Source organism: Cupressus sempervirens, chromosome 3 (assembly GCF_028749045.1).
Source record: "Cupressus sempervirens isolate cs-2001-9-10 chromosome 3, ASM2874904v1, whole genome shotgun sequence".
Taxonomy (NCBI): Eukaryota; Viridiplantae; Streptophyta; class Pinopsida; order Cupressales; family Cupressaceae; genus Cupressus; species Cupressus sempervirens.
The window spans coordinates 932,790,130-932,812,443 of record NC_143120.1 but is presented as its reverse complement, the minus strand read 5'-3'; the positions used below and the strand labels follow the sequence as shown (position 1 = coordinate 932,812,443).

The 22,314-nt window shown below is 34.1% G+C and overlaps 1 protein-coding gene across 3 annotated transcripts in view; it reads left to right on the top strand.

The window, feature by feature from the left end:
* Nucleotides 1–22,314, top strand: part of SOL1 (carboxypeptidase D) — a 194,207-nt gene that overhangs the window by 51,648 nt on the left and 120,245 nt on the right. For all 3 annotated transcript variants that reach the window (XM_089822536.1, XM_089822537.1, XM_089822538.1), the window contains 2 exons: nucleotides 20,955–21,077; nucleotides 21,274–21,378. In XM_089822536.1, coding sequence (XP_089678662.1) covers nucleotides 20,955–21,077; nucleotides 21,274–21,378 — 228 coding nt within the window. The remainder of the gene's footprint in view (nucleotides 1–20,954; nucleotides 21,078–21,273; nucleotides 21,379–22,314) is intronic.

Here is a 22,314-nt window from a genome sequence, read left to right as displayed (position 1 = left end):
AAATATTGACAAAATATTTGGTATAAGTATAGTTGGAATCTCAGATTCAACAATGACTCAGCTAGCCAATAAATTTAAAAACTCGGGAGTTGCCAAAAACTTTACACTTTTATCGAACATTTGGAAATAATTTAAGTGCATTCATTGATCAAAAGTAGAGAAGGACCAGCAATTGAGAGAGATTTATTGTATGCCTTAGGTAAGGTCACTCTTGATCATTTGTTTGGTAGTAGCCATGAGAAGTAATATAATGGACTCATTACATTGGGTCACAGATCAATCACAACCTACGATTATTTACTACCAAACCGACGGAGAGATTTGGTAAGGACCTTGAGGTGTCTTTTTTGGTGCTTGCACATCTGAAACAACATGGTACAGCAGATGCATCTATAATAGATTTTTAGAAGCTCAGTGTTATGGTTTTAGAGATTATTGAGAGAAGTAGTGCTGTTTAGTGCAAGAGACTTATGGAGCCGCTTAAGTTGATGGATTAAGTGATTTGACCCCCCATCCTTGCATGAAGAAATGAAGAAAGTAAAGAGTATGCAGTTCACTGCCCCTAAAAGCAAGTTCTAATCAGAAGACCTTCAAGATGAAAATGATGGAAGAGGAATTACGATATATAATTTACTAAAGTTTAACTTAGGCATCATATCACCCTTCTAGATGTTAGGTTAGGTTTACTATTAACTTATTTACTTGCATTTAGTATCTTGTGCCAATAGTTGGCAAGTAGTCCCTCTCTTTGGTGCTCTCTCTCTCTCTCTCTCACATATAAGCAGAGCTTAAAATATATTCATCTATTTGGTGCAACATTGAAATATTATTTTCTCTTCTGAAGGTTTATAGCTGTCTGTAGGTTCTAGAGTGGAGTTATTACTCCAACAACATGCAGGAAACCATGGGCCCTGTAATATCCTGAACTGTTTTCACCTTAAATTTTCAATTTTTCTTTTCAACGAATTGTCAAACAGTTAGCTTGAAGGAATGATTTCAGGTTTGCAATATGTCTGACATTGGAAAAATATGAGTTTAAATACTCCAATGTAAAACTCAACCAATATGACAAACAGTTTGTAGGTAGTGATTGTATATTTGTTGCATTCTACTACATAATAAACATTGAAGTGCCAATTAAAGCATTTGTGACAAATGTATGCTTAACATATTACAATTGTATTATAGCCACTCACAAACTAATCAGAGAATTTTGTAGACTCGAAAGCCAAACAGTTTGACATTGGACAGGTCTGCCTGGTAAGGAATTGTGACAAGAGGCATGGCTGGTAACTTTCAAACTTAATTGAGAATGTTGTATATGTCAAGTCTTACTTGCTGGTTTTGGATATTAACTCCTATTTGCTAATGATGATTCCTTAAGATAGCTAGCTGGTAAGGAATAAGTTCTGATCTGCTGAACTGGTATTCCAATCTAATATGCTGCTGTCACAGCGAGGGCTGAACCTCCCCAAAGCTCCATTGATTTTCTCTTCATTCATTCTTTCATTGGATGTTGTTGATATTATGGTAAAATAATGAATTTGTTGTTAAACAAAGATCATGATGATCTATATATACAGGATACAAGAGAATGTTTCTATAACGAATAAGAGAGAGGAAATTGAAACATTCTTGTACAGTGAAAAAGAAAGTTTCCATAACGAACGAAAGGAGTTTATGGAAACATTACAAAAAGAGTGACCATTAGAAAAAGACGGAAGAGAGAGTAAACAAAAACAATCTAATATTGTGATACTCTCCCTTAATGGTGAATCTATTTTCAAAAAATAGAAATTTGCATGTCCTCAAAAAGTGTAGAAGGCAGCCTCAGGTTGATCAAAGAGGTCTGCATGTTTTGCAATATTGGCCTGTGGCTGAGACCTTCTCTGCTTCCGCTAATGTGAGTCCTGCATTCTTGGATCGCATGACCAAATTTGTGGCAATAGTTGCACTGGATTTGCTTCTTCTTGGAGCAATTCTGAGACTGAGTAGATGACTGAGATTGTCATCATTCTTTGCTTCTAGTTGTTGTATTTCTTTCTGTTGAATCATTGATTGCTTTCTAGCATAAGACTGGTGAGAGATGCCATTGCACGTTTTTCAATTAAAAAGCGTGAAAAAATTGAGATGGCACAAACTTTAAGAAAGATTGATAGAAGATCCAGAAAATTTGAAGAGATCCGGAATAGAGCTCAAAAAACCCAAATAAAATTTACTGTCAGATTTTGGTTCTGCTGGCTTAAAAATTGAGGCATGGAAAATGATGCACCCAGAAAAAATTGAGACTAACCCAGTTGAGATTTGCAAAAACCGACCAGGAATATGCAAAATTTTTGTTAATCCGATACGGGAATCAAAGGTTTTCAAAAAAATCCTGGTTGGATTTAAAAAATTTGAAATTTTTTGTAGAGTTCTTGAGCAAAGGGCAGATTTGAAAAAAAAAAAGGCAGATTTTGCACAAAGAAAATTGCGAAAAAAAATTGAACGTCGAATCCCTAGTTGGGTTTGAAGGAAAAAAATGCAAACTTTGAACACACTTAGGCAAATATTTTGAAAATTTTGAACTAATAATTCAAAAAAAGAAATTAATTTTTTTTTTGAAAAGGCCAGGAAGTTGCTCTAATACCATATTATGGTAAAATAATGAGTGTTGCCAAACAAAGATCATGAATGATCTATATAGACAAGATACAAGAGAATGTTTCATAACGAATAAGAGAGATGAAATAGAAACATTCTTGTAGGGTGAAAAAGAAAGTTTCTATAACAAACATAAGGAGTTTATGGAAACATTACAAAAAGAGTGACCATTAGAAAAAGACAGAAGAGAGAGTAAATAGAAACTATCTAATATCATAATAGTTGAGATCCCCTTTATCATGTTTTCTTTTCTTATGTGGTGCTCCTTTTGTTTCTTTGTTGAGCGTTGCTTCTATTTTATAGGCTTGACTCGTTTTCTCACACTTATGTCTTGGTTCCCATGCTTCCTTCCAATTGAAACATAAGTTGTTCTTTATTACTTCATCTTTTTTTCCGAGGGCTTCCTTGGCTTGGCAGCAGTACCCCATACTCCACCGTCCTTTTCAGAAATAACATGCTCTTTCTTATATTGTTTTTTCTTGGCTCATCATACCCATGTTGTGCCTTAGGTTAGATATTATTGTGTTTTTACTTTGGAGAATTGGATTCAACTTTCATAGCCTTTTGTTTTTTTTTTCCTATAATTTATGGTTCTAAGGAGTTTACTATTTTTTTAAATTGATTTCTTAAATCCTTCAATAAGTAAATAAGTCTTCTTTGGGAGAGATCAGGAACCATGATGGATAATTTTTCCTTTGAAGAGTTGGTTTCAACTTTCATAACCTTCTGTATTTTTCCTCCTATAATTTGTGGTTCTAAGAGGTTTACTATTTTTTAAGTCCTTCAGTAAGTAAATGAGTTCTTTGGGAGAGGTCAGAAACCATGATGGATAATTTTTTGGAATTCATCAGCGAAGTCCTTCACAGTTCACTGTGCTTAAGTTGTGTTAGTTGCTTGAACTACCATTCAAAATATTTTTGGTCAAAATCCACTAATGAGTTTTTAAGTAAATTGTCTATAGGTTGTTATATTTTGATGGCCTTAAATTCTCTTCTTGGAACCATCAAAACATGGTAGGGTCTTTGTTAGAACAATTCATTCTTCTAGTTGGGTTAGCTTGGATTTTCACCTCATAATATCCTTTAAAGGGCCTAAGCCTTTGAATCTCAGGGTCTAATCTAGCATCCATCTGCGCAAGATACTCTACATTACCTGTGGCTGGGAGAGGTCAGAAACCACGATGGATAATTTTTTTGAATTCATCAACAAAGTCCTCTATAGTTCAATGTGCTTAAGTTGTGTTAGTTGCTTGAACTACCATTCAAAATATTTTTGTTCAAAATCTACTAATGAGTTTTTAAGTAAATTTTCTATAGGTTGTTATATTTTGATGGCCGTAAATTCTCTTATCGGAACCATCAAAACATGGTAGGGTCTTTGTTAGAACAATTCATTCTACTAGTTGGTTTAGCTTGGATTTTGACCTCATAATATCCTCTAAAGGTCCTAAGCCTTTGAACCTCGGGGTCTAATCTAGCATACATTTGTGCAAGATCCTCTCCATTACATGTGGATGGCTCCTCTTCTTCTACAATGATTTCTTCTCTTGATAGGAATGGAGACAGGGTTGATCTAAGGACGAAACATTGGTTTGAATGCTCATTTTCAGAATGAATTGAATGAGAGTCTCTCCTTGAATTTGGAATGGGTCTCTTAGTATGATTATTGTTGTTCATGTTTTGAATAGCTTGGACGATTAATTGATTGTTTCTTTCAAATCTTTCATTAGTTTGGTCTATGAAGGCTCTATCTAATTTCATTGGCTAATTGTTCTGCTATGGTAGCTGCGCCTTTCCTACATTGATAGGATTGCATGAACTACTTGTTGTGAAGTTTTCACATCATTGTCCCAAACTTTTGGGGACCCCCTTTTTTGGGTCGCCTTAGCAAGTTTTCCGGAGTTGTCCAAAAGTTTTCGATTTGAAAATTTTACACTTTGGACATCTTCGGGCCAAGAGGGATGTGGTTGGATTTATTTTTTCACCCGGTGCGAAACTTGATTTTTCGGAACATGTAATTTTATCCTTAGGCCAAACAAATTTCAGAGACAACATTTTTTGATGGTTAGAACAATATTCGACAGTATAAATTTGTGAATTTTTGGACTTAGATGGATTTTGAAAATTTGATATAATTGTATAAGCTTGAGCATTTTCAAAATGATTTTTTTTAGATTTAATTGTTTTGGAAAATCTTGATTTATTTTTGGTGAAGAGAAATTTTTTGATAGTGAAATTAAAGTTGGAAAATCGATTTTGAATGCTAGAAAAATGATTTATTTTGGTTAAAAATTAAAATTGCGTTGCAAAATTGAAAGTGGATTAAATAACAAAATCTCATTAAATTGGTTGAAATATTGCCTAGAAATTTTTAAATATTGAAAGAGATTGGTACATTGGAATTGAAAACTGATTTTGGCTTGCCAAATTCAATTTTAATGATATTTTAATTGTCAAAACGGTGTTAAATGAAAATTTTGGTATCTCCTAGGCTTTCCTTGTTTTATTTTTGCAATTTTTGATCACAAACGACAATTAAATGGGTTAATTTCACTTTGAACTAAGTAATTTTAGCATGGCATTTAAATCTGGGCCATTAATAAAGATGCTAATTTAATTTTATTTTCCTTTAGGGCAAGTTGGCTAGTTTGGAGAGACATGGAAATTTTGGTATAAGAGGGGCTCCCCCCTCTCTCATCTCCTCATTCCATCTTCCTCCTCATGTGTTGAGCGATTTTTCTCTAGAAGGGTAGCTTGCAGATTTAAGCTATTTTTTTTGGGCAGATTTCTTCTCTCTTGGTGGCATTTTTCTTCTTCCATCTTGGGCGAATTTATCCCTTAGGCAATTTTTTGAGGGCAGATTTGAATTATTTCTTGCTTGGATGATTTTGTGAGGTCTGATTTTCTTTCCAAAGGCTGTGATTTCAATTTCCAAATTTGGGCGATTTTGTTGGTGAAGAGCCTATGTGATCCAAGGTTTTTGACAAATGTGGGCAATTTCAAAGAGGTAAAAATTTTGATTTTTGCTAGGGCATCATTATTTGCAAGGAGGCTTGAAATTTCTGAGATCTGATCCGAATTCGAAAAGGGCCCGATTATTGGTAAAGACAAAATTAAGGTAAAATTCTATTCATTTCAGAGGTGAAGATTGGTTTAAAGGCGGATTCCACTCCTTGTTCTTGCTTGGTTCGTTTTCCTTATATTCTTCTTGCATTCATCATCCACCACATTATCATTCCATTGATAGGTTGAAATTTGGAGAGATAAGTGTAGATTCCATGATAGGACACTTGGCAAGGCAAAAATAAGATAAACCACCCTAGGATTGATGTTGGGAGATATAAGTGTAGTCTATTCTAAGGGTAATGAAGAGGCAGAAATAAGTGGTAGTTCCACCTCTAGGTTGAGGGTTGGAGATTGATAAGTGTAGAGATAGGACTTGGCGAGACAGAAATAAGCTAGATTTCATTGATAGAAAGAAGGTTGGAGATTGATGAGTGTAGTCCATATCATTTAAAATAAAGGGGCATAAATAAGTGTTTAGGATGGTAGATGTTAGTGCAAGCAAAAACCCAAAGGGAATGAATACCAAAAAAGACAAGGAAGACATGATGCCTAAGACCACCTTTTTCTTGAAAGTGAGGGGAATAAGTGATACCAATATCGGTACAGTGAACATGATACAGTTAAAGGACAAACTGAAGGAAGGACAATCCCCTATGGCAAAGAAGATCTACAAGAGCGAAATTGTACACGTGGTGAAATTGTACCTTGCCTTGTCCGAAATTGGTAATGGAGTGCGGATCCCGATTTGATATTCTTACTAAGTCCATCATTTTTGATGAAGGGAAGAGAGTGTTGGCCAACATTGGCGGACAAGTGGTCGAAGAAGCATTTAATATTTCTCAGTATAAAAACATGATAGTGGTAATGATGGATCAGGCGGCTAAGTTATTTTAGGATTATCAGGAGGCTTACTTCATTCATCTAAAGCAGAATTGGTTACACGAAGGCAAGAAGGGAGTCAACAAGTCAGATTTCAAATCAGAGTATGGCGATCTCATTGTGCTTCTCAGCCGGATCATGGGCTTAGCTCAAGGTATGCAATTCGAGAACTGGATGTATTATTTTATTGATGAAATTGAAAATGGAAAGAGAAGATTTGATTGGGCTAGGATTATAAGCGAAAATTTAGAATTGCAACTTAAGACCGTGCAAAATTAGAAGCAATTCTATATGGGGTCCTACCTTTTCTATCTGATTGCGAGATTATATGAAAATCTTGGACTTAAGGCCTTAGGAGTAATTGGCAATGGGCTGGGGCAATGTTTGGTGCATGAGTGCTATCCGCAGCTTTATTTGCACAACACCAAGGATTATAAAATGTTTTATGACACCTTTGCCATGAAGACGGTAAGGATATTGCAAGGAACACCCGCTAAGAGGCTCTCATCGGAAGCAGAAGCAAAAGTTAAGAAGTATGGGAGTTGGTTCATCCAATTTTTGCAATTCACTTATATTAGAGCAGCAGGAAGCACAATTTGTCCCAAGAGACTTTCAAGGTACCCACCCGACAAGGTAGTTTTGATGGAGTTGGCTAGGCAACTTGAGCATTATGACAAAATGATGAAACTTAAAGGTGAGATAGGGATTACCTTCTCATTTGGATTTGGCAATGATAGTTGCCCCATATTGTCGCCTTTGCAACTGTGGAGAAAGAATTAGAATGGTATCATCTAGGATGGTATAGAGCAAGGCAAAGATTTGATCCTAATGGTCTTATCAAAGCATTTTAGGGAAATACATTTAAACATGTTCCTACTATAGAAGATTTTTGGGCCAATGCCTAGGATGACTTTCATGTGAGAAAGCTAGCTTTCTCCAGATTGTCAGTGAACATGATGAGGGCAATTAGATGGAGAAGTCTTGATATTCCCAATCAACTAGAAGATGATGAAAATGTGCTAAGAGAAGATTATGATACAATGGATGGAACAGAGTTGAGTCCGGTGGATTGGGATGATCATCAAGATCCTTCCTTGGAGGCAATTACAAGGACAGTTGATATGCACACCGAGTCGTGGTACAATGAGAAGTTGAGGCAATTGCAAATTCAGAAGATATGCCTTACTTATGAGAAGATGAAACCAAAGGAAAGTCCAACAGAGTCATTCAGACACAAAGGTGGAGGCAGTAGCTAGCAAAAAAGAACAATTAAGAGCAAGAAGAGGAGTTTGGAGGTTGAGAAAAGTAAGGAACATCAGGAACCTCCAACAAAGAAATAGAATACAACACCGTCAAGGGAGAGCATAATTGAGGCTAGAGACCAAAGGGATAATTCAAGTGGACAAGAGGAGAATGTCAATGAGACAGAATTTAGATCAAGATTGGATGAGTTGGGGAAGGTTGCCATCAAGAAGAAGCATTCAGGCACCCTTGCCTCTCTCAATACCTTTGTTGAATATGTGAATGAATATGAGAAGGATCATGAGGAAACATTGCAAGCAACAAGGAACATGATGAATTCAGTTGAGCTCAAGATGAAGCATACACTTTGCCCTCCCATGAAGGAAGTCAACGACAAGCTAGCCAAGTTCATTGCTTTGGCTAAAAAGATGAAAGAAAGGGGTAGAACTATATTAGAAGATCATTTGATGTAAGCCCAAGTGGCAAATTCTCCTCCTTGGGTAGGATAGGTGTCTGATTCTGATTGTCTACCATTTTGGTGCCTTCTCATTGGTTGCCACTTTTCCTTTTTTTTCATTGGTCTATTGATGAGGTGGCATCTTCTCATTGGCCGATGGCGTGGCAACCCTAATTAGCGTTTCTAGGATCCAATCTGGATTGTTGGTTTTGCCTCTTAATCTCTACTGTTGGTTGTAATGTTGGCCTATATATAAGGCCATTTGCTCTCATTTGTAAAGGGTTAAAGAAAATTGTTGCTAAGATAATACTAAAATTGCTTCTTTTTATCATTGTTGTAACTTGCATGGTGATTAAGAACATTTGGTGTTATTGCATGGTTTCTACTTCCAAATAGTTAAAATTAGATTTCCTTGGAAGTTGTTAAAGTAGATTTCATTCCAAGAAAGTAAGAGTAAGAGTAGATAGATAGTTGCATGGTGATATTAGTGGATGTTTGATAGGGATCTATAACTATGGCACTAGCATCCTAGTGGCTTGTTAGGAAGCCTTGTGTGGTAATCTAGTCATTTTGCCTTGAATCATTGCATCTATGGAGGTAGAGCCGCTGGATAGCTTTCATTAGATTCGATCCCCGTCCATTTGCTAATCTTTTCATTCATAGGAGGGGTAGAGTAGTGAGTAGTTTAGTATTTGGAGCTTTGAGGAAGGAGGTTGGAGAAGCATCATTGTTAGACACACCCCACCATCACCACCATCAACATTATCTGACACTCATATATGTTTTACAAACCCACCATCATCACTATCATCCAAAAACCCAAGTCATCCTTGAGTGAACAATGTAAGGCCGCCTACGTGATTACTAGCAAATCACATTGATATAACTGAATTAGTATCCATAGGTGTAAGGAACATTGGAGTTTTTCTCATGTCTTCTTGAGTATTAACTTTTCAAGAGAGGGATTGAGTGTTCGACATTCCATGTCAAGTATTCAGTTGCTATATGTTCTGTAGTGGTGCAAAACTGACATCAATACTACCTTTCACAAGATGGCAAGATTATGCTCTGGTACCACTTTAATGCCCCCTTACCAATTGCTTAGGGTCTTCCCCAATTTCTAAAATTGCAAGAGACTTCTTTCTATCAAATCCTTGATTTTCTACTAATATATGTATTAGGTACAATAACTGTTGATGTTTGATAGCTTCAGTCGAATAAAACTATATATAATTATATATGAGATATAATTTATATATATGTGTTCGTTATATTTGAGATATAAGCTTATTGTTATATGAGAGAAATATATATATATATCATTAATTTTTTTATTATATTAATTATTTGACTTACAAATAGACATGTCCCATAAAGGGATGTCTCTTCATGGTTTGGTTTCAATAGAAATAAGAGATTGCTTTCATTTGGAAAACACGTACCAAGAACATGGTAGTGCAAATATATTTCAGCAATCTAGAAAATCAACATGGTATCAGAGCAAAGCTTGGGAGGAATAACCAAATATAGAGAATGTGGCATCAAAAGTATGTGAATGTTGGAAACTGTAAAATCAGAGGTAATCCCACCTAAGTTTTATTACGGTTGGTCTAATGGTGATTTCCGTAGGGGTCAGTGTGGGCTTGGCACAATAAGACTCGATCTATGATCTTGAATCTTATTCGGGAAAATGAAAACACAATTAGTACTCTTAGTTCTCTTATAGAGATTGTTGGTTTCCCACAGACAAATAGATTTAATATTACGGAAGGAAACTTTGGTAGAGCATGTGGCTGGCAAAAGTTTTTACTAGGGATTTTGATCAGCGTACTAAAATTCATCCCTGTGGGAGACTTTACTAAATGTTTATTGTTGCTAAAATATAAAAGCATAGACAAGGCTCGAGAACTGTTCAGAAATAGTGAATATAACTAGAGAATATCAAAGTTGGAAAGTACAATATAGGCATGCATAATATGGGGGGTTGTGGTACAGTTTTAAAAGAATGTTCGAAATGCTTTGAAGGATGTGTATGTGCCTGAATAGTGGGGATGTCATTCCAACTGATGAATATGTGATGGAGAAGGAAAATGCGTCATCCAAAGATATATATATATATATATCGTGGTAATGTTTAGATTGCGACTTGTGTGGACAAAACTACTGGGTATACTGAGAATGAATGGTGGAAATATGGTTGCACCATAGTCAGGTGATACTCAAGATTGGAAAACATAGAAGGAAAAATAGGGATTTATCTGCAATGATTGGAGAGGTTCATATTGATGTAGATAATAACTACAAACAAAATAAGGAGATACGAAGCATTTATATGCGATTACAAATAGAAGATCAATCAGTCATCGACTCACAAGACAAAGGTGTGTACAAACGACAGTTAGTAGATAAATGGGGATGAAGAATGATTGCAGTTTATAGGGAATCATTATTGCCTAAATAATATTGTCAACTTGAAATAAACTATTGATGCTTTCCCAGATGGACTACGAAAATGCACTTCAATCTATTTGATAGAAGGGTGATCAATACCGTTTGGATGTTTTGAGAAATATAAAAAATACAAAATGATCAGTGATGTATCATGGAAAAGATAAGAGAAATATACATGATAATTAAATTGAATCTGGATGGGTCACTAAATAATAAAAGTTGCCACGTGAGAGGATTTTTATCTAAAGAAGAAATGCTAAGTTTGGGAAGCATGCAAAATAAAAAATACAAATCAAAGATATTAAACATAGTTAGAGATGCGAAAGGGCGAAGGCACCAACTAAATATGGAAACATTGATAAATGCCAAGTCATCTAAGATTGATAATAACATTATGGTGACAGGGCAGCGATACACATCTAAGATAAGAAGAGATATGAATGAAACAAGTTAGCGGTAGATGGAAGAACAACAAAAAGAAATTTAAAGGGCAATCACATTAGAAATTGGGGAAATTATTAAAGAATATATACCCAAAATAAAGTTGAAAACCCTTAAGTAAAGGAGTAACATTAAGATATAAGTGGTATATGGATTGAGTATATATTATGTTAGAGAACATCCCGTACCTAATTTTAATAGAGAGAAATCTGAAACATATTTTATTCACAACATATAACATTCCTAGTGGAGTTAGAAAATTAAGAGTGATTCCCAAGTGGGGACATTGCGAAGGTCACAAATCTGGAGGGCATTACCTGATGACTCTTGAGATAAGCATTTTTATTATCTTTGTTACTACTCTTATTTATTTTTGTAGTTACCTTAGATTATTGTATGTGGCATAATATGTTGAATATATATATATATATATATATATATATATATGGAGACTTCAATATATGTTCAAAAACATATATTTAAATAAGGTATTATCTATATTTTATTAGAATAATATTATCCTTATGTAAAATTTATTTTATTTCAATACGTACTGTAAAAGATATTTGCCTTGATCTTTTCTAAGAATGTTCTTGCAAGAAAAGGAGGATTAATATTAGATTCAGAGGGAGTTTAACACTTCTTCAAAGGTAAAGTGGCTTAGAAAATTGATGGTTAAAGGAGTCTAACACATTTGTTTGAAGGAATGAATAGAGGATATGCTTTAGTTGATCTTTGAAGATCTTGATTATATCAGATTCAGAGGGAGTATGATAGTTAATCAAAACCAACTTTGGTTGAGGAACTCAGATGAATGATTTTCAAAGGGAGTTCAACATTCTTTGTATGTGATTGTATGACCTTAATGGGCCTATCCCTTGTGTACATCATGAGGAACTGACGACTTCTAAATGATTATCACTTGTATTTGTAGAAGTTGTTGAAAGACGGCGATCTTACAATAACTCAATTTTCTATTATGATGGATATCTTACGATGTCTATGCAGATCATGATAGATAATAATTTTCATGGTGGATATTTATATGGTACACATTATGAGAATGCATGTGCACATACCTTATAAACATATTTGAGTACATGCTGAATATTGTGCAAATTGATGTTTTGGAGGGCCATTACACAGAGTACTTGGTGAATATCATGCGACTTGATGTATTGCAGGCCATTACTCACAATACTTGTTAAATATCTTGTATCTCAACATTTTGGAAAGCCATTACTCAAAGAGTATTTAGTGAATATCACGTGTTGATATTCTCGGAGACCAATACTCATGATATCAGAGGTGATATCAAATTTTTTCTAGTACTTGGTGAATATCATGTGTTGATATTCTAGAAGATCAATAGTCATGACATCAGATGTGATATCAAACCTTATTTGAGTACTTGGTGAATATCATGTGTTCATATTCTTGAAGACCAATACTCATGATATCAAATATGATATCAAAATGTTACTTAGAGTATTTGGTGAATATCATGTGTTGATATTTTGGAAGACTAATATTGATGATATCAAATGTAATATCAAAATGGTGGATATCTTTTGATCAAAGATATCCTTAAAATTTGCCATTCCTAATATTGCCAATGGTGTAATATCTATCTTGTGTTTATTCTCCCTAGCTAAGGGGGAGTGTTGATGTTTGATAGCTTCAGTCTAATAAACCCATATATAATTATATATTGATACATCCCTATTTTCGACCCAATTTAAAATGTTCATATTGCCGTTGAGGTTCGCATGACGTCAGTTGACAGTTAAAATTTGTTATAACCTTGTAAAATGGTAAGATGGTTAGTCGTTATAATTAACATGCTAGCTGGTTATTTATCACAAATTCATGGAAATTGAGAAGGCAGTTAACCATTATGATTAATAACTTGTTATGGTAGTATGATTTAACTGCGGAGAATTTCCTTGTAGGGAGCACGTCAAAAGGGTGGAAGCATTGTCAAAAAAGAATTGGGCATATAAGCATCACCATCACTTGGCAAATGGGTATGAATCTTGAATCACTACGGTTAAGGATCTAGCGACTTGTATAACATGATACAATCATTGGACACACATGAGCTATTGGATAAAGTTTAAAACATTTAAACATTTTAACTTAATCAAAGTACATACCTTCAATGGTTTATGATTGACATTCTGATCACTTCGTTATAATACATATTTATGTACATGCACATAGATATAAAAATAAAGTGACACCATAGTATTAACTTATACAAGAATATATCTATTAAAATACGTATATCTAAATGTGTGTCCACCTTGAGAAGATATGGAGATAAAATAATCTTCCAGATGATACATGTATTTAGATATGCATACCTTAGTAGGTACAACCTTGGATAAATATTAAATATGATGCCATCATAATAAACTATATATATATGTGTGTGTGTGCAAATATATATGAATATAACTTTATAAGTTATTCTTTTGATTGCATAATCTTCAAGCTCTATTTCATATTTATTCTTTCCTTATAAGAGGCGAGAATGTACACTTGACAATTTTATCGGTGATTCAAGAAGATGATTCTTCTTCTCTTATAACCAATCATAAAGTTACGGCTTCTTGGAAGCCTTTATGTTTCCGAATGCCTCTTTTATATATAGAGTTCGGGAGAGCCAAAGATACATATTCTCTCTGCACATTATACCTTTGCTTCCCTACGTTTTTCCTATTTTTCTGTTATGCTGAAAACGATTAAAGACAAGTCATATTCATTTTCCTCTGAGCTCTGCGTTTGGGATTGCTCACGTCAAGAGGATTCGGTTGCATAGAGTCTGGCCAAGCTCACATTTTCCAGACCAGGTTATGTGGTTAGTGTTTCCAAACATAAATTGCTATACATTTATAATTGTAATCGAATTTACAGTAGTAAGAAATATGTCCATTTTCCGTACATTATTATTGTTTGCAATATCGAATAGATATTCGATGAGTCCATTCTTTCCATGTTGAGTCAAGATCAAATGTGCGTGATAAGTTCATATGTCTCTGTTTACTGATGGATTTCAGAATCAAATTATAATCCTTGCAAGTCCATTAGGATCAGCTCTCAAGTCTGAAAGACTGTGATATAACATACTGAGATTTTATAATATTCTTTACACTAGCTGAGGTTCAACATAAAGATCTGGATTATTCTAGGATTTGAACACCTAGGACTCACTTGGCTGTATGGCCAAGGAAAAGAGTGAAGAGGTGAGAAAAAAAATCTGCAAGAATATGAAACAAAATTAGATGTGATACAATAAATATATTATTTTAAAAGAATCATTTAATAGCTCATGCATGTCCAATTAATTCTTTGTTGTCAAGTCAAGTGGTGTGATTAAGTACCAGGATGCTCAGTGGCTGACAAGGTGTTCTATGATTATTCCGGGTAGGGAGGGCCTTTCTAGTTAGAGAAAGTGTGAGGATAAGTTTAAGGTTTGTGGTTGGGTGGTTACACTCCTCGCAATGTTTCCTCTCTCCACAAGATGTCACGATGTGCATCAGACAAAGATATGTTGAGCATTCGAACATTTATTGGTAACAAATATTTTATTTTTGTGATGTTTATTCAAGTAAGAAGATAAGATGGATTTGATATATATCATCGGTTCAGTTATTTTCCTTTATCGAAAGCAACTTTTTTCATCAATATAATTGGTAACCAGTTAGAGCGGTTGATCTTCCAACTGAACATGAAATATAACTATATGCAAGAGATATGTTTATTTGATGGATTGTTATCTCTATCTTCATTCATTCAAATAATGAATATGAGCATATTTTCCTAACTGAATGTTATTGCCCTAATTGATATAGTGGTATGTGATGTCCTAAATGATGTGATGGTAATTGATGCCCTAATTGAAACAGTGGTATGCGATGCCCTAAATGATCCAGTGGTAATTGATACTGTGGTATGTGATGCCCTAAATGATCCAATGGTAATTGATGCCCTAATTGATATAGTGGTATGCGATGCCCTAAATGATCCAATGGTAATTGATGCCCTGATTGATACAGTGGTATTTGATGCCCTAGATGATATATTGGTATTTGTCATTATGATAAAGTAGTATAGTTATTGTTCCTGAAGAGTTATTTTATGGACTAACTTGGCTTTTTGCAGAAGCATCCCTAGACGGTTTTCGGTTTGGAATTCTACGGTATGTAGATTTTACATTCCTTGGTAAATTCATTGATGGTATCTTCAATTGTTAGTTATGAGATTTCTGTTTAAGTGATTATAACCGTTAATCTTATTGACATGAACATAACTGATATAATTGTCTTTCTATGAATATGAAATAAAAACTGTATTTCTTTGATATGTTAGTCGTTAGTTAAGACCTGGGAAAAGTGGTTGTTACATATATGAGATATTATTTATCTATATGTGTTCATTATATTTGAGATATAAGCTTATTGTTATATGAGAGAAATATATATATGTATATGTATGTATGTATGTATGAATGATTAAATTTGTTCTTATATTAATTATCTGATGAACAAATAGACATGTCCCATGAAGGGATGTCTCTTCATGGTTTAATTCCAATTGAAATAAGAGATTGCTGTCATTTGGAAAACACATAGCAAGAACATGGCAGTGCAAATACATTTCAGCAATCTAGAAAATTAACAATAACAATAGCCTAAGCAAAAGATATAGCGATGTAAATGTTGAGTATTGCAATGATATGAAAGAGTTTTTTGACAAAGAATAGTTGTATATATCCTCAATTTGAACTTGATAGTCAAAATCCTTTCAATATCAAAGAAGTGACTTGGTGACACTTTCTTAATCCAATAAATATCAATGATGGGAATTGCTTCAAACAACAATCATGTGTCGAAGTTGGAAATATGGCTTTAGATGAGTGTTTGATCTGATACCAAGAGATCGTATAGATCTAAAATTGACCACTGATATACTATACTACTATTCTAATGTGGATGCAATGTGAACTATACTGATTTGAAAGCATATGTTGTTTTTGATATCTTCGTTGATGTATATGCAAATTGAACTTTACTGAACTAATATCAGTTGCTGTGCTTGAATGATTCTCTGTTCGCTTGTCTGATTCAATATCCATTATAATGGCAGTGATCAGTGATGGCCGATTTGAAATGTTCTTGTTTCAGATGTAATGCTTAATGCTTATGCAGCAATCAAATCACTATTCCTGATTAGGATCTTTATATTGAAATATGCAAGCAATCTGGTTTTCTAACCAATAGTGGATTGCCTCCAGTTGAATCTGAAGGAATAATTTAATTGAATGAATTAGCGATTGATGAATTTTAAATGATGTTGATATCCCTTCAATATGCCTCAAAGGGAGTTGTAACTCTTCATTATCTTTGACTTTCATGGTAATCACACCTTCCATAACTGATCAGTGATTAGTTAACAGCATTCGTATACTTCTTTTGGTGGTGATAATGAACTGGCATTGATGGTTGTTTTGTGTGTTCATGTTCAATATAATAATTTATGGAGACTTTGATTAAATGAACCCATGTGATTGTTCAGTTTGCACTTTGCATCAATAATATCATTGACACGGGAGAAGAAAGCACAATATCAACCACCAATGTATGACTAGCCGCATTCACTCCCAAATTCCAGATCATCTATAATTAATTTGCAGTAGGGAACGATATTGTCTGGCCATTTGTAGGAATAAAGGAAAACCTTTCAGGATGCCAACTTATGTTAGTAAGATGACTATTATCCAATAAATATAATTTGCTTCACTATAGAAGTTGGCAAGTCTACAATAACAGTTCCTCATTGTCTGTTTATTAACACTGCTAAGATATATGAATTTCCCTTGTGTATAAACACTGCCAAGACATGTAGATGAATATTTGTCTGCAATCTATACTATCACATGGATGGAATGCCTATTGTTGCCTGTCACCGATATCATCACTTGTATTCTGCAGTGGCTTTGAAAATCTGCTTATTTCTTTGTGGCATTCTTGGAAGTGCTGTTTGCTGACTTTGATGGTGATATCACATATTACATTATAAATGTTTATTTAGTTTTAATTACATTGACCATTTATTATTTAATTATTATTGTAATATTATATATATTTATTTGTTGTTATGATATTAATATCATGTTATTATTTATTGAATTCAATGTCAGAAAAAAAGAAAAATAGGGGACATTACATTACTATGTTTACTCACTTTGAAAAGTTTTAAGAAAAATACTGAGCAGAAAATCATCTGTGCTGCAATAGGGACAAAAAACATTCTAGTACAAGAATATGATGACATCAATCAGACAAAACATGGTACACAATAAGGAAAAATCAAATACAAAGATCAACTCTAGAGATATGGCTATAAAAATGTTTTTGATGCATAATAGAGCTGTGAGACAGTTTGAAATGAAGGAACATCTTATGAAATGAATGGAACATCTTATGCATATTGAGTTCTTTTATTATGGACATCATTATGCACAATAGGTCATGATGTCCCTCTAATATAATGTAGGTGAGAGGATTAAAGTGAAACTATCTCTAAGGCTATTGAATTACTGTATTCTTAGTTAAATGGTAGCTCTTTGTATGTTATGTTTGTAGAATTTGTTCAAAATTTCACCAAACATGCCCTACAAAGTGTGAAAAAAAAACTGTAACTCTGTACTCCAAATTCCATGGACTAGGTAAATGCAATTATCTGGAATTTGAAAATTATTATGGTAAAATAATGAATGTGTTATTAAACAAGAATCATAAATAATCTATATATACAAGTATACGCAAGAGTGTTCCTATAACGAACAAAGAGAGAAATATAAACATTCTGAAGAGAGAAGAGAAAGTTTCCATAATGAACAGAGAGAATATGGAAACATAGAAGAAGAGTGACCATTAGAAAGAGAAGTGAATCTACGAAAGATAAACAAACAAAATTAGAGAGATTTTACTCTAACACCCTCCTCCCTTAATGGTCAATTTAACTTCAAAACAAAAAATATGGACGAGATTCTTCAAAAGGCATAAAAGGCAGACTTGGGTTGATCAGTGAGCTTTGCATGTTCTGCAATATTGGCCTGTGGCTGAGACCTTCCCTGCTTCCATGGGTTAGAAGCAATGTGAGTCCTGTATTCTTGTATCACATGACCAAATTTGCGGCAATAGTTGCATAGGATTTGCTTCTTCCTGGAGATATTTTGAGATTGAGCAGATGACTGAGATGGGCTGTTATCCTTGTTAAAGGATTGGGCTGAACATGCTTGTTCAGAGGAGGATGAAGGAGCACTGCTGGTAAACTATTATTTCCAACGGTCCTGCTATAGAAGTTTGGTGCACAAATCTGCAAATTTGAGGTCAGCATTAGTTGTAGTAATGTTGAGTGTCTCAATAAAGTGGTCATAGCATGGAGGTAGACTTTTTAGAGTAATGACAACAATATTCTCTTCCTCCATTATACAACCAATGGCCTCAAGCTGATTTCTGATGTCCTTAATCTCTAGAAAATGTTCTTATAAGGACGTGCTCATCCATAATAATAGAGAATAAATGATTCTTCAGAAAGAGGGCTCTGCTTTTTTCTAATGTCTCATGGAGATCCTTTAGTGTTTTCCAGATCTTTGCATCTATCTTGCCGGATGGCACTTGAGGCAACTGATCATTAGTAACTAAAAGCTTAATAAGCATAATCGCTTTACGATTATGCTCATCAAACTTCTCTTGCGTAGCATCAATAGTGGTAGGATGAGTCTTAGTACCTAGAAAAAGTGCCTCAAGGTGATGATACTTGAAGATCGTCATCGTTCTTTGCTTTTAGGTGTTGTAGTTCTTTCGGTTGAATCATTGAGTGCCTTCTAAGAGAAGATTGGTGAGAGATGCCACGACACATTTAAACAAAAAAACGTGAATATTTGAGAAGGCATAAACTTCGATGCAGATTGGTGGACGACCCAAAAAAATGAAAGGACATCCTAAAAAGAGTTCAAAAAACCAAGAATAAATCATAATTAGATTCTGTATCCGCTGGATCAAAAATTGAGGCACATAAAACGATGCACCGAGGGAAAACAAACACCGACCCAATTGAGATCTGCAAAAACCCACCAAGAGTCTGCAATTTTTTTTTAAAAACAACATGGAAAAAGAGAGTTTCTAAAGAAACCCCAGCCGTTTTTGAAAAAACCAAAAAAAAGGTAGATGTGAGTGTAAAAATGGTGGAAAAATGCAAGCATTTGTTGTGAATCAGTTTAAAAAACCCTAGATGACAAAATTGGCGGCTGTTGTATACGAAAGACGCCCAAAAATCCACAAATTTGTAGAAAATAAAGAAAAACGCTCTGACAATGATGCCCAAAAGAAAAAACATGCTGAATAGAGAGCAAATCCCCTTCCAAAAAACCATTGCTAAGAAACCCTACTCAAGTTTGAGGAAAAAACAAATTTTTGCAAAAAGAAGAAAAGGAAAAAAAAAGATGAACATACCCAGACAAAGATTTTTGAAAATCTTAGTCTAAAAATTTCAAGACGAATTTAAAGATTTTCAAAACTTAGTTTAATAAATAACTCGGGAAATTTCAATAATGAAATTATTATTTAAAAAAAAGAGCTCTGATATCATATTATGGTAAAACAATGAATGTGTTATTAAATAGAGATCATAAATGATCTATATATACAAGTATACACATGACTGTTTCTCTAACGAACAACGAGAGAGAAATAGAAACATTCTGATGAGAAAGAAAAAGTTTCCATAATGATGAGAAAGAGAATATGGAAACATAGTTGAAGAGTGACCATTAGAAATAAAATAAATCTACAGAAGAGAGAGAAACAAAATTAGAGAGATTTTACTCTAATAAAAATTTGCCACTCTTAAATTTTCACAACAGCATATTTTTGACGATCAATAATGTAGCTTGTTTATTGAGGAATTGTAATATTGTTTTTCTGTTATTTTTTGGCTGTTGAAGGTCCTTTTGACACTTTTGATTAGCTTATTATTTTCTAGCTTCCACCAACATTAATTTATGTTGAGTATTTCTTTTTGTGCTCAATTGGCACACTGGAATTCTATTTGTATAATTGTCACTAACAATCTAAATTTTGGCAAAACAATACAGATTTCAACCAGAAAAAGACTGCAAATCACAAGAATTTACTGTACCTAAATTCAGATGCTTGATAGTCGCTTCTACCACCATAAAGTGTCTTTCTTTGATAAGGTCACAATATGTTTGAGACCCCTTTATAGGAATATTGGTATCACTTACTCTAAATAGCTCAAGCATGGTAGTGGTTTTACGGGAACACCTTCCTGTCTTCTAACATTATCATCATTGTATATGCCTGTTGCGGGAATGCAAATGCTGACATTTTGGCAGTTGAACTGGATTGTGTTGAAACCCAGATTTTTACATTACTTCTTGGCAGTGAAATCAATATGCTCCTTGTTAATTTTCTACGAGCGCATTTTAAGTAGCATTTCTTTGTCACAATTGCCCAACCTAAAATTTTTCTGAAGTTACAGATGTTAATTGAAACCTTTTCAAAATTTTTAATGTTGACTGTTTTGTGTTGTTTAAATGTTTACTTATTCGCAAGAGAGATGTCTGTGGGATTTTTTTAATAGACTTTATTGGCAGGTAAGCACATACTGAATCAAAGTATTCCCTTTTTATTCATATTGAATCTCTTAAAAAACTAATATTTGTCTCACTTCTTTTATTCCAGGCAACCCTCATTGTTGAAAATGTTCATCTTCATCTACTTCCATCTATGAATCCTGATGGATTTGCTCTTTCACAGAGGGGCAATGCAAACAAGATTGATTTAAATCGAGACTTTCCAGATCAAGTGAGCTCAAATTAAGTAAAAGTCTTGCTTTGCGTGTTGCTTTTCAATAGATATACTGCCTCTTTGAGTCTTACGGATTGCCACTTCATCTATATTATTTAAGATAGCATATCCATAGATGTGAGTCTATTTAGACTTTCAATAGGATATCTTGATAAGGTTGTGAATGGTGGCTAACATAAAGACAAATTTACAGTTCTTTTCTCAGAATAATGATGAGAATTTACGTCAGCCAGAAACAAAAGCAATTATGAAGTGGACAAAGGACAAACGTTTTACTGCTTCTGCTAGTCTACATGGGGTAAGAAATTTGATATCTCTTTAAATCATGAACTGATAACCTTGCAAGAGTATTAGCTCTGCAGTTGAAGAATGAAAGAATAGAAGTAAAATATATGAATGCCTACAAATGACCAGAGCAGGTCAGGGGCTCTTGAAAGTACGACCACCTACACTAGAAGTGTTCTAGGGTCTTAAAAAATAGTACTTAATTCAAATGACATTGTTGAGGAAAAATGGTAAGGCATTACAGCCATCTTGCTATCTAAGTTGTTCTTTGGAAACTGTTATATAAATTAATTTTGGCCTTAGAAAGTTATAGTAAATTACAAGTTTTATATTTATGTAAGAAGGTGACTACAGATGGTCAATGAAACTTTAGAAGGATTCCAGTAAGTAATAAGATGGAGAGTGCCCAATGCAGCTCGGCTAGCAAATAGAAATTTGGAGGACTACTATTAAAACTTAGTGAAGAGAAAATTCCAGGTCAAATAGATGATAGGAATTAAAGATCAAATTTACTCCAAAAGACTGAGCAATATTATTCCGAGAGACAGACATGTCTTTTCCAATTTCCTAACATCCAAACTCCAGTGTCTTTATTTGGTAATGTCTCTGTGACTTGTGTTGCCGGCCTGTTCCCATAGCGAATTCCCGCTTGCCTAGTTCACATGAATAATCTGTTTGGAAAGTTGTCTCCGACCTGCATCATCATAGAAATGTAAATAGGATGTAATATGTATCCAACTGTTAATCTGAGTAGCTTTTTTATTGTGGAGTTTAAACATGTGAAGTAATGCACATTTTTACTCAAGTCATATGAAGTACTGCACATTTTTACTCAACTCTTCTGCTCGCTTTCAAGCTGTTTTTCATAGCAATAGTCATGATTTCAAATTCAAAGCTGTTATATGATCCCAATATGTAGAATATGATTAGACATGAAGAGATAAGGTCA